The following is a 13,458-nucleotide window of genomic DNA, read 5'->3' on the forward strand; positions in this document are numbered from 1 at the left end:
GTCTGGACTGATGGAGGAGATTCTAGCTTTGGATTGTCTCACAAGCCTGACTTTCCCCCAACCACTCTGTCAGGCCTTAATACCCCAACTATTTCTAGCAAACGTTTTTCACAATTGCACTTTAATAATTTTGGCCAGGCATGGTGGCTCATGTAATCTCAGCACTTTGAGAGGCCGGGACGGGTGGATCAGTTGAGGCCAGGGTTCGACACCAGCCTGGCCAAAATAGTGAAACCCCATCTCTACTAAAAATACAAAAATTAGCCAAGCATGGTGGCGCCTGCCTTTAATCCCAGCCATTCAGGAGGCTGAGGTGGGAGGGTTGCTTGAACCTGGGAGGCGGAGGTTGCAGTGAGCTGAGATTGTGCCACTGCACTCCAGCCTAGGTGACGAAGCGAGATTCCATCTCAAAAACAACAACAACAACAAAAACACTTTAGAGGCTTGGTCAGTCTCACGCACTGGAATGGAAATCCCATCAGTGGAAACAGGAAACTTGTCAGCCTGGCTTGTCTGTGTTCCCCCGGCCCCTCCCAGGCCTGGGTCACTCCATAAATCTCTGTGGGATGGCTGTGTGAAGGGATGGATGGAGGAGTGAGTGCCATGCTCTTGGATGTGGGCCTCTGTGATGCTACAGGAAATGCATGTTGAAGAAATACTAAAAATACAAAACATGCCCTCTAATGCTGGCATCCCATTATCACCTGTGAGCGGAGGTTGGCACTGGGAGGACCCACTCTTTCTGCTTTTTTCAGGAGGCTATTACTTGACAAGCGCATACGGAGCACTTTCTCTGATAAAGAATTTCCAAGAAGAACAAGCAGCGCGACTGCTCAGCTCAGAAACCAGAGACACCCTGAGGCAGTGGCACAAACGGAGAACCACCAACCGGACCATCCCCTCTGTGGACGACTTCCAGGTGTGCAGCTGGCCCCCGCTTTGCTTCCTTCCTCCTCCAGGAATGCAGAGCTGGCTCACCCAGCACATCCCAGCTCAGAGGTCCCCACTGTGTTGAATTATTTGGCAGGAAAGGGAGATCTCAAACCACCCTCTGGCCTTGTTACATTGCTCTGTTTTCTTTACATTTATATATGCATGGGATAGTTGGTCCAAGGTTTGCTGTCCTTAAGAAAACCAAGTTGAATTAAGGCAGGATTTCTGCCCAAACAAGCAGACGATAAGTCAAAAAGGAGGAGGAAGCATTGGCACAGGCGTTGGAGATTTTGTTTCATCAGGAAACAGCCGCTGTGTTACGCGATACAATTGGCCTAGTTTCTCTTTGGGAAAAGGGAGAGGAACAGTGATGTCTCCTTCCCTTTTCACTCGCCCGCTCTCCAAAACAGAAGACCCCAGAATCTCAGCAGCAGCAGCAACAGCTATGGCAGCCGTCCACAGCGCAGAGTGACCAGGCAAGCATCTGAGCGAGTCCTGCTCAGGTTCCCTGGCCAGGGTTTTTCCTGACCATGAGCTGCTGCTTGGGAATGTGGGATTCCCAGTGAGCTTGTTTCTTAGAATGGAGAGGTGGGTTAGGGCTATAGAAATCTTTACCCAAGGCCAGGCATCAGGGCTCACGCCTGTAATCCCAGCACTTTGGGAGGCCAAGTCGGGCAGATCACCTGAGGTCAGGAGTTCGAGACCAGCCAGGCCAACATGGTGAAACCCTGTGTCTACTAAAAATACAAAAATTAGCTGGGTGTAGTGGCAGGCACCTGTAATCCCAGCTACTTGGGAGGCTGAGGCAGCAGAATCGCTTGAACCCAGGAGGCGGAGGTTGCAGTGAGCCGAGATCACACCGCTGCACTCCAGCCTGGGTGACAGAGTGAGACTTAGTCTCAAAAAAGAAAAAAAGAGGCTGGGCATGGTGGCTCATGCCTGTAATCCCAGCACTTTAGGGGGCCGAGACTGGCGGATCACGAGGTCGGGAGATTGAGACCACCCTGGCTAACACAGTGAAACCCCGTCTCTACTAAAAATACAAAAATTAGCGGGGCGCGGTGGCCGGCGCCTATAGTCCCGGTTACTCGGGAGGCTGAGGCAGGAGAATGGCCTGAACCCGGGAGGCGGAGCTTGCAGTGAGTGGAGATCGCGCCACTGCACTCCAGCCTGGGCGACAAAGCGAGACTCCGTCTCAAAAAAAAAAAAGAAAAAAGAAAGAAATCCTTACCTAACACAATTCTGATTTGCTCATTGTTTATGAAATGACAAGTGAGTTGGCAAGTGTCTTCAAATAATATTTTGAAGGTTTTAAATTAAATGATAACATCTGCCTGTGGTTTGTTTCTATGTTCCTCATGATGAGTTTCCAAGCAGGGATCTGGAAAGCAGGACAGGTTTGCCTACATGTCCAGATTCACCTGCTTTTTTTTTTTTTTAGGTGGAGTCTCGCTCACCCAGGCTGGAGTGCAGTGGTGGCACGATCTCTGCTCACTGCAACCTCTACCTTCCAGGTTCAAACGATTCTCCTGCCTCAGCCTCTGGAGTAGCTGGGACTACAGGTGCTCACCACCACAGCTGGCTAATTTATTTTGTATTTGTAGTAGAGACGGGATTTCACCCTGGTGGCCAGGCTGGACTCAAACTCCTGGCCTCAAACTGATCTACCTGCCTCAGCTTCCCAAAGTGCTGGGATTACAGGCGTGAGCCACTGTACCTGGCCTTTTTTTTTTTTCTTTTATAAGAGCTCTGAAAATAGAGGGGTCAGATGAGGTGGCTCACACCTGTAATCCCAGCGCCTCACAGGCTGAGGCAGGAAGATCACTTGAGGCCAGGCATTGGAGACCAGCCTTGGCAACAAAGTGAGACCCCCTTCTCTACAAAACAACAACAACAAAAATTTTCAAGTTAGTCAGTGTAGTGGTAGACACCTGTAGTCCCAGCTACTCAGGAGGCTAAGGTGGGAGGATCTGTCGAGCCCGGGAGTTTGAGGCAACAGTGAGCCATGATCACACCACTGCACTCCAGCCTGGGCAGCAGAATAAGACCCTTTCTCAAAAACAAATAAAAACAAGGCAAGCCCATCTTTGAAAGCCAAGATCAGCTCGTTCTTCTCCAAGATTTCAGTATTCTCAGAAATCCCTTCTCAAGCACATAAACCTAAAGAATGAGAATACACGTGCTGCACTCTCCTCACCCTGTTGCACTAAGAAGGTCCCTGTGCCGCTCAGTGTTTGCAGACCCCTGGGGTGCCATTATACAGCTGTCCAGGGAGGGGCTGCCTGAGGCAGAACAGAGGGAGTAAGGAAAGTTCATTGTTCCTTTGCCCACCTGCCAACACACACTTCCTCCTCCACCTCTTCACCTGGAGACCCCCAGACACCGTGGAGCTGCCTTCTTCTGCAGCCGCCCCCTCCTGCCTTCATTGACCCTGCTCACTTTGGAGGTGCATGCCTTCTCAGAGTGTAACCAAAGAAGGAAATGCTCAGCACTCGGCTCGGGGGTCAAAGCAAAACCTCAGACCCAAAGCTCCATCTGAAACCCCTGATTCAGAGGTCACAGGCACAGAGGTCTTCTCACGTGGGAAGAGGCAGTACGTCTTAGTGGTCAAGGTGGTGGGGCTGCCTCTGCCATGTCCTAGCTGTGTGGCTTTGGGCAAGTTACTTAGCCTCTCTGTGCCTCAGTTTCTGCACTAGTCAAACAGGGATCACGTAGACCCTCTCTCTTAAAAAAAAAAAAAAAAAAAAAACGTTCAAAGAGTGTCAGTGTCAACCTGGGCACCTCCCACTAGCTCACCTCTCCTGCAAAGTCACTGGGCTAGCAAAAGTCCCCACTGGAAGCAGATATGAAACATATCTGACATGTGCAGAGCTCACTGTCCTTCCCGAGAGCTTCCATTATCCCAGGAAACCCTCGTGGTGACCATGCAGGCACCTGGGCAGAGAGCCCTCCTTCCCTTCACTGCCGAGCAGGGTTGCCAGATTTAGAAGAATAAAATGTATTTGTTTTCTAGATGAAACTCAAATTTCACTGGGTGTTCTAGATTTCATCTGATAACACCACTCTTAAGGAAACAGAAGCAAAGCTGTCTGGGGTCACAAAATCTAGGAGAGCCTGATGTGAGTTTAAGATTCTTTATGCCTGGTCTGGGCTTTGTATCTTGTAAGACCACAGGTTTACATATTTCATGATAGTATGTACCTGGCATGATGGCAGTGCCTGAGCCTTCAAATGTCTTTGTTTAATTCCCTGCAGCACCACCTTGCATGTAATCACCTCCATCTGCAAAGCGTTTGGCAAAATCAACGTTCTTTTCCTTCTGACTTTTTCCACATTGTGCCCAGAGCCACTAAGAGCCTTGTATTAGATTGAACTACCTGAAATCACCATGTGGGGGAGATAAAAAATAGTCAGATGTCAGCATGTTTTTTGTATGTGTGTGATTCAATCTAAATTATTGCCCTTGATTAGGATTTATTTAAAAAGTGTATCAAAAGTGAGCACAAGCCAGGTACAGTGGCATGCACCTGTAGACTTAGCTACTCAGGAGGCTGAGGCAGGAGGATCACTTGAGCCCAGCAGTATGAGTCCAGCCTGGGGAACATAGTGAGATCTCATCTCTTAAAAGGAACAGAAAAAAAACAAAATGTGAGCACAGTGCGTGCTGTTGTGTGTAGATATTTTAAATCTCTTCCTGCTGACTTCCTTCATACTCTTGTGCTATTTGGTTTATTTTTCAATCTGGGAAGAAACCCAGCATTGGATGCGGTTCACACTCTTAAGCAGGGGTTTCTTAAGCAGACTTTATGAGGGAAATGGAAAGATCAGAACTAGGGCTGCCTGGACTTCCTGCTTCTTACAGTTGCAATGAATCATGTAGTTATCCTCGCCACTGTCCAAAGTCAGGTCAGCCTCTTTCCTTGTCATTCGAAGCTTCATGGCCTGACATCGGGCATTATGACAGGACAGGGCCTGGAAGTGGCTCACAGTAACCACGCCCCACTCGGTCCCCCATCATGCTATCTAGTTTTCTCTTCTGACTGTCTCAACATTCCTCTTCCACCTGCAGAATTACCTCCGAGTTGCATTTCAGGAGGTCAACAGTGGTTGCACAGGAAAGACCCTCCTTGTGAGACCTTATATCACCACCGAGGATGTGTGTCAGATCTGCGCTGAGAAGTTCAAGGTGGGGGACCCTGAGGAGTACAGCCTCTTTCTCTTCGTTGATGAGACATGGCAGCAGCTGGCAGAGGACACTTACCCTCAAAAAATCAAGGCGGAGCTGCACAGTCGACCACAGCCCCACATCTTCCACTTTGTCTACAAACGCATCAAGAACGATCCTTACGGCGTCATTTTCCAGAACGGAGAAGAAGACCTCACCACCTCCTAGAAGAGAGGCAGGACTTCCCAGTGGTGCATCCAAAGGGGAGCTGGAAGCCTTGTCTTCTGGCTTCTATGTGCTTGAGCTTGAAAAGCAGTCACCTCCTCGGGGACCCCTCCGTTTAGTGACTAAGCCATCCACAGGCCAACTCAGCCAAGGGCGTCTTTAGCCACGCAAGGTAGCTGAGGTTCGTGAAACAGTAGGATTCCCTTTTGGCAATGGAGAATTGTATTTGATGGTTGAAGTGTCCTGAGATTGTTTGCTACCTACCCCCAGTCAGGTTCTAGGTTGGCTTACATGTATGTATATGTGCAGAAGAAACACTTCAGATACAAGTTCTTTTGAATTCAACAGCAGATGTTTGCGATGCAGTGCGTCAGGTGATTCTCACTCCTGTGGATGGCCTCATCCCTTCCTGCCTTCCTTTTTCCTTTTTCCTTTTTTTTTTTTTTTTTTTTTTACAAAGAGCCTTCATGTTTTTATATATTTCATAGAAATTTTTATAGCAGTTGCAGGTAAACTGTCAGGATTGGTTTTTAAAATATTTTTGTAACTTTAAAATATTCTATAATTATGCATGTGATTTTAACATTTAATATTCAAAAATAAATCTCTTGCTGGATTTGAGAGTATTGCATTTTTAAAGTCTCTTTTCTGTAACTGGATGTTTTGGCAACTTTGTGGGGAGAGACTGCTGGATTTCTTAAAGCAACGTATTCCTGACACTGGCCACAGAATGCCTTTGGAAATCGGATGTACTGTTCTCTTGTTCACGTTTAGTGGTGTTTTGCTGTTTTGTTTTTTAAACAAATGATGCTGAGAATAAGGAGAGAAATGAATGTAGCGAGAGGTAGAGAGAGAAATACGGACTCTAACAAAGGACTGAGGAGTGCAGTCTGCTGGTTCAGGCTCTTCGAAAGATGTAGAAAAAGAGATAGAAGGAACCACCTACGCTTAAAATACTGTAAATATGCAATGAGGTTTGGCAAAATCTATTCCGTGTGTGATTTGCTTTTAGAAACAATTTTGAAAGCCCCTTCAGAAAAATAAAAATCAAGAAGAACACCTTTTCTTCCTTTTCCATAGAAATTAAAACTAACAGCATCAAATTATTGGGACCAGAAACCAAGTAATGTATAATGTGGCTTTTGTTTAGTTAAATAAGATGCTGTATAATGGAGAAGAATTTGAAAATGCACACACACAAAAAAAATCTACATTATCAGAACCTGCAGTGAAATTAAACTTACGTTAAATAAAACCAGTTTGCAGGTGCACAAACTATGAGGGTCTTGTATCCATGTAACACAGGTAGTTACAAAAACATGTTATTGTACTGTGTAAAGATGCATAGTCATCTAATTTGGTTGGCTTTGTACCTTGTACCTTTTTTAGCCTTGGCTTTTGTTGAACTAGAACCCTCAGCACATACTGTGTTGTACTTTTGTAAATGATTTTTTAAATGGAATTTTGCACATAATACATTGTAATACTGTATGATAATCATGTGTGAAAATAATTTTTGAAATATCCTTTTTTTTTTTTTCTTTAGAGTAAGAATATATTCATGCACCACACAGTGTCATGGACAGATGAAATACGAGCCAGGGTTTGTGGTTAGACGATGTATTGAGGGGCTAAGCAGAAAAGCTCACATTTCTCAGAAGCTCCTCCTGATATGGGGCAAAAGTTAAGGAGCAGAAGGAAAAGATCATCCTCCCGCCTGAAAGTGTTTCCATTGTTATCTAGTACAGTACTTGGCTCAGTCGGACTTAGAGAAAATCACAGGTAATTTGAACATGGAGTTAGCTGGGGCCCTGCAGACAGCCCCACCCTGTCCTCACGCAGCCTCTGCAATGCCCTGGCTGAAAGTTCAGTGCTGTTTCAAAATTGACAGCCAGAGGCTTGGTCTCCTCGCTGCTATACTCCCCATGCTTGGAACAGTGCCTGGCATATATTAATAGTAAGTGCTCAATAAATCCTTCCTGGCTGAAGGAAGGAAAACATGAGTTTAAAAGGGTTTCTAACTCATCAGTGGGAGAGATCCGTAAAGATCAGAATGAGGACTGAATGGGCTGCCTGCTTTTGATATTTAGAACGAACTAAACGTTGACAGCTCAATCCATATGGTTGTCCTCCCCACTCTTCAAACTAAGATCATCATGCTTTGTTGATTTAAAGCAGGTCACAGCCTCTGGATGCGAGGCAGCCTTGCAGCCTTCCACGGGATGAGAGCGAGCTCAGAAGAGGAAAAGGTAGCGTGGGCAGAAAGCGACATCACAAGACAGTCCCTGGTTTTGTCATTGGGCAATGCTTCCCCGTTAAAATTACAACACAACATATGCCTCCACTTTTTCCCCCATGCAGGCATTTCTCACTTCTCAAATTGCCAGGAAACAGACTTGGGTGAAGGTTGGAGGGAATAAGAGGAGAGTAAAAATATAACGCTGGGTGGAGGAAGAGGAGAATGCATTTCCAAATTTAAAAATATATTATAGCTGAGGTGGGAGGATCGCTTGAGCCCAGGAATTGGAGGCTGCAGTGAGCTACGATCACAACTGCATTGCAGCCTGGACGACAGAGCAACCCTGTCTTTCCCCCCCAAAAAAAGTAAAAATAAAAACATGTTATAAAAGTTGAATGCTGGCCAAAGGAAGGGTTTTTTTTTTTTTTTTTTTTTTTTTTAATGTTGCATGCACTGCCAAATCCTTTCACTCTAGCACCACCCCCACTCCCCAGGGACATAGAATAGAAATAGAAACTGTTGAAGTAGTTCATATTATGTGGAAGTTACAACTTTAGATCTATACGAAAATACAAAGTACAGGAAACCCAGGAAACCCAGCTATGAGTGCTTCCATTCACAAAATGCGGTTCCATCCTCATTGGGCAGCTGTTACCTTCATCTTTAAGAGACTTGAAATGAGGGAGCACTTCTTTAATGCCTGGTCATGCCTGGTCATGCCTGGTCATGCCTGGTCACACCTGGTCACTTGCCAGCAATCTGAGAGAAATAGAAACAGCACAAGAAGGACTCAGACGGGCACAGTGTGTGTGGAATACAGGTGTTTTAATCATCTGGCAGTATCTGATAGTAAAATTCTAAGTGTCCTCATTTTTTTGGCCCATTTTCATGATGATGAATTTGAGACCAAAGTACTTTTTGTCATTTCGTTAACTCTAATTCAGTTGGAAATATGGAAAAGAAATCACCTAACATTGCGAAATCCTAAATAGGTGATAAGGAAAGGAAGTAAAGAAGGCAGAGAGGGACTGGGAACGGTGGCTCATACCTGTAAACCCAGCACTTTGGGAGGCCAAGGCGGGTCAGGAGTTCACTTGAGGTCAGGAGTTCAAGACTAGCCTGGCCAACATCGTGAAACCCTGTCTCTACTAAAAATACAAAAATTAGCCAGGCATGGTGGCAGGCACCTGTAATCCCAGCTACTCGGGAAGTTGAGGCAGGAGAATCCCTTGAACCCAGGAGGCGGAGGTTGCAGACAGCTGAGATCACGCCACTGCACTCTAGCCCGCACAATAGAGCAAGACTCAGTCTCAAAAAAAAAGAAAAAGAAAAGAAAAGAAAAAAGAATGCAGAGAGGGAGGGAGGAGGAAAACATCTGGCATTTTTCTCAAGAAACAGGTTCTGATTAGAAAAAGATCGATTTTACTCCAACATCAAAAATGGTGGCAGTTCGCACAAACCTTTCCCACATGAATACTAGCTTTGCAAGAAACGTAGGTATGGGAAGTTAAAAAAAATAATTATTCCGAAAGGTGTGGGCATATAACTTTTTTTTTTCTTTTTGAGACAAGGTGTGACTGTCACTCAAGCTGAAATGAAATGCAGTGGTGCTATCTTGGCTCACTGCAGCCTCAACTTCCTGGGCTCAAGAGCAATCCTCCTACCTCAGCCTCCTGACTAGCTATGACTACAGGCGTGCACCACCATGCCCAGCTAATTTTTGTTTATTTTTTGCAGAGATGAGGTCTCACTATGTTGCCCAGGCTAGTCTCAAACTCGTGAACTCACGGGATCTACCCCCTCAGCTTCCCAAATAGTTGAGAAAGTGTAACCAAGGCGTCCCCTCAGAAACCTCCCTGGAGAAGCTTCAATTGGAGTGAGGTGGTTGGGGGTGGGGGTGGGGGAGGAGTTTCTTATCTCCAGTCTAATACAAATTCTCCCATTTAAAAGTAGAATTTGCCAGAATTCTGAAGCTCTATATAAGACACTTAGAATATCATTACATTAATGAATCTGAGTATTTCCTTTGAGTGCACACATTAGAACTACTGTAGCCAACCCTCATTTCTCACTGCTGGGGAATGGGGCTGGTCAGATCCTGTGGCCTGTGAAGAGGGGCTTGGAACCTGAGGACCACGGGTGACCAGGGAGGAGCTCCTAGACGGCTTTCACCTTTGTAACCAGCCTTCGGTTTCGTGGAGGAAATATCACTACACATAATTAGCTCCATTGCTTGCCTTTCTTCCCATTTCCCTACCATGATTCTGTGGGCTGGGTTTTCCCTCATGCCATGGATTTGAGGGTGCTCTTAACTCTATTCCAAGGCTCCTTGCCAAAAAGCAGGCTCTGATCCTTTCCACAGTTTGTTTCTGTAGTTCCAACCAGAGACTCAAAAAGTGTGAACCTGGCCCCACTGCAAACATTACCCGCCCACACTATCTGTCACCAAGACTCAGTGTCGGCTGTTCCATTTGAATAGGTGGCTCTCAGCTTTGGCTGTCAGCTTGAAGTCACCTGGAGCCTTTTAAAACTCCCAATGCCCCAGCTGCCCGGACCATCAGAATCTCTGCAGAGGCAACCCAGCCAGCCATATTTATTTTAAACTTCCAAGGTGCTTCTGCTATGAAAACTACTAGTTTAGATCAAAATGTGGATTTTAATATAAAAGCACACCTGGGAGAAGTAACACCTTGCCTAGCCAAGGCCACTGACACCTAACCAAGCATGTATTCTCAACCTGATTTGGCTGGCAGAGGACGATGGAAAATGTACTTCTAGCCTGGTGCTATCCCTTAGAAATATGAAGCAAGCCACATAGGTAATTTTACATTTACTAGTGGGCACATTTTTAAAAAGCAAAAAAAAAAATAGGTAGAATCAATTTTAGTAATTTTATTTAGCTCATGATATCTCAAATATATTTCAACAATTAATCAAAAATATTAAAGAGGTATTTTACATTCTTTTATTTTTTATATTGTCTTCAAAGTTGTGTGTGCATTTTGCACCTACAGCACATCTCATTTCACACTGGCCATGTCTCAAATAATCAATAGCCACATGTGTCTGGTGGCTACCATATTGGAGAGTGCAGTTCTACCATATCAACTAGGGTTGATTTAGAAGTTTAAAAAAAAGACTGTATGTGCATATAAAATAAAAACACATTCACAGGTTACATCTACAAAGGAACAGACACATGCATCCTATCAAACATATGTATGTGTTACTAGCCAAGGATGAAAATAGCATCTTGCCTCTTCAGTCGCTGCTGTAAGGCAAACATAAATTAATCTATGCAAAGTGCTCAGAACATCCAGGCACCACACCATAAGCACAGTTAAATGTTACTTATTACGATCATTAGATAATCGACTGCTTTGGCATTTCACCCCTACTGCTTATTTCTGCCTACCCATTCATGCTATTATCTGCTGGCAAGTTTCTCGTGAAACAGAAGAAAGGCAGTAATGGGTATCAAAGGTTTAAGAAAAATGTATTGGGGCAGGTTGCTCAATGTAGGAAGATCAAACATAAAGTGAAAACTAGTTATTAACTTTATTTATTTAATTTATTTATTTATTGAGACAGAGTCTCGCTCTGTCACCCAGGCTGGAGTGCAGTGGTGTGATCTCGGCTCACTGCAAGCTCCGTCTACCAGGTTCACGCCATTCTCTTCCCTCAGCCTCCTGAGCAGCTGGGACTACAGGCGCCAACCACCACGCTGGGCTAATTTTTTATATTTTTAGTAGAGATGGTGTTTCACCATGTTAGCCAGGATGGTCTCGATCTCCTGACCCCGTGGTCCACTCACCTCAGCCTCCCAAAGTGCTGGGATTACAGGTGTGAGCCACCGCGCCCAGCCCAACTTCATTGCTGTTACTGCTGATGGTGGCGATGGCGGTGATGGTGGTGTGTGCGTGTGAGCTAGGAGTAGCTCATTTTCCCCAGTATTCCCTGCTGGTCAAAAGCATCATCAGGGCCCACAGCCAGGGGTGACTTTCACCAAGAAAGGCAAAGGGAGCAAGGCAAGTTGCAGAGACGTGTTGCTAGCTTCCCAGTTATGGCCAGAGTGAAATCCTGAGAGGAACCATCTCTGCCTACACAAGAGTCTAAAATAGTATTTCCCAAAAAGGAATTATTATTTAAGTAAAAGCATAATTATAGTCAGTGATTGTTTAAATAACTTTCCTCCACTTTTTTCCCCTTTATCATATTCACTAATTTATATAGAATTTATATGTACATTTATATCATTTAAAAGGACTATTCTTTAAAACTTGGTGCTTTACCAAGAAGAATACAGAGGTTGACGTGATTAATTCTCTTTATTTCTGATGTGCGTGCTTCTGACTTCTCGCCACTTCTACAAATTAAGAGATAATGCATTTATTTACCAGATTGCAGTTTCCGTCCATTTTATCTTTCTCACTCCCATTTTTCTCTGCAGCCTATTGATGTACAATCATATGCAGAATAGACTTATGCATCTATTATCTATCTATTGAAAGAAAAACTGCAGAGAACAATAAAATGCTAGAGACTCATTAACCAATCAGAAAAATATATGTAAGTGAAGCAGCTAGGACATCACAAAGCTTCTATTTTTACTAGCACATGAAAATATGAGACCTGACAAATTGCAAATTCTCATTGAACAGATAGTTTAGGATTTTGTTGTGAAAACCATAATCCATGGATGAAGCATCACGTCTTTTTTTTTTTTTTTTTTTTTTTTTTTTTTTTTTTTTTTTGAGACGGAGTCTTGCTCTGTGGCCCAGGCTGGAGTGCAGTGGCCAGATCTCAGCTCACTGCAAGCTCCGCCTCCCGGGTTCACGCCATTCTCCTGCCTCAGCCTCCCGAGTAGCTGGGACTACAGGCGCCGGCCACCTCGCCCGGCTAGTTTTTTGTATTTTTTAGTAGAGACGGGGTTTCACCGTGTCAGCCAGGATGGTCTCCATCTCCTGACCTCGTGATCCGCCCGTCTCGGCCTCCCAAAGTGCTGGGATTACAGGCTTGAGCCACCGCGCCCGGCCGAAGCATCACGTCTTTTGGGGGTTTGTGAGAATCTCAGACCCCTGGCAGACCTGCTGGATCAGAATCTGCATTTTAACAAGATTCACGCGCACATTAGAGTTGGCTTGAGAAGCATTAGTTCAAGGTATATTGGGGGAAGTGGCATTTGTGCAGCTGATACAAATACACAAATGTAGGAGGTGTGCTGCTCTTAGAACCCTGCAAGAAAGGAGAAGAAAATAGCTCATAATTGTTTTGCTAAGAATAAGGCATAACTTCGTTTAAAATCACCACATTGTGGACAAAAGGTTTCACATACAAATGTCAGGAACCAAGTTTTTACCTCCTTATGTATATTCAATTATATTCTTGCTTTGACAAGGAAAAGGGGCTTGAAGAGCATGGGGAAAAGATTCTGAAAATCAGGTGGGATTGCTGAAGTCGAACTTTAATGATTTTGCTGGAAAGTGACTTCTCTCACCTCCAACACCTGTGTGAGGGCACACAGGAGCAGCGGAGGGGGGATTTCTGGGCCAGCTGCTTGCACATGAATGTGTGTGCATGCACGGATGTATCATGCACAGTTAATTAGTCACATTATCTGCATGTGACATGGGAAGTTTATAAGCTTTTTTATTTTCTTAAAGAACAGCTGGGCTGGCCACAGTAGCTCACTCCTGTAATCCCAGCACTTTGGGAGGCTGAGGTGGGCGGATCACCTGAGGTCAAGAGTTTGAGACCAGCCTGGCCAACATGGAGAAACCCCGTCTTCTACTCGAAATACAAAATTAGCCAGTCATGGTGGCACATGCCTGTAATCCCAGCTACTCGGGAGGCTGAGGTAGGAGAATCGCTTGAACCCGGGAGGCGAACATTGTGG

The 13,458-nt window shown here is 45.0% G+C and overlaps 1 protein-coding gene across 9 annotated transcripts in view; it reads left to right on the plus strand.

Moving 5' to 3' along the window:
• RIN2 (Ras and Rab interactor 2) overlaps positions 1–6,820 on the plus strand; it is a 252,644-nt gene extending 245,824 nt beyond the window's left edge. For all 9 annotated transcript variants that reach the window (XM_037993964.2, XM_007961294.3, XM_007961303.3 and 6 more), the window contains 2 exons: positions 756–919; positions 5,003–6,820. In XM_037993964.2, the coding sequence (XP_037849892.2) occupies positions 756–919; positions 5,003–5,326 (488 nt within the window). In that variant the 3' untranslated portion in view covers positions 5,327–6,820. The remainder of the gene's footprint in view (positions 1–755; positions 920–5,002) is intronic.
• The last annotated feature ends 6,638 nt before the right edge of the window (positions 6,821–13,458 follow it).

The sequence above is a fragment of the Chlorocebus sabaeus genome, chromosome 2 (genome assembly GCF_047675955.1).
Source record: "Chlorocebus sabaeus isolate Y175 chromosome 2, mChlSab1.0.hap1, whole genome shotgun sequence".
Lineage (NCBI taxonomy): Eukaryota > Metazoa > Chordata > Mammalia > Primates > Cercopithecidae > Chlorocebus > Chlorocebus sabaeus.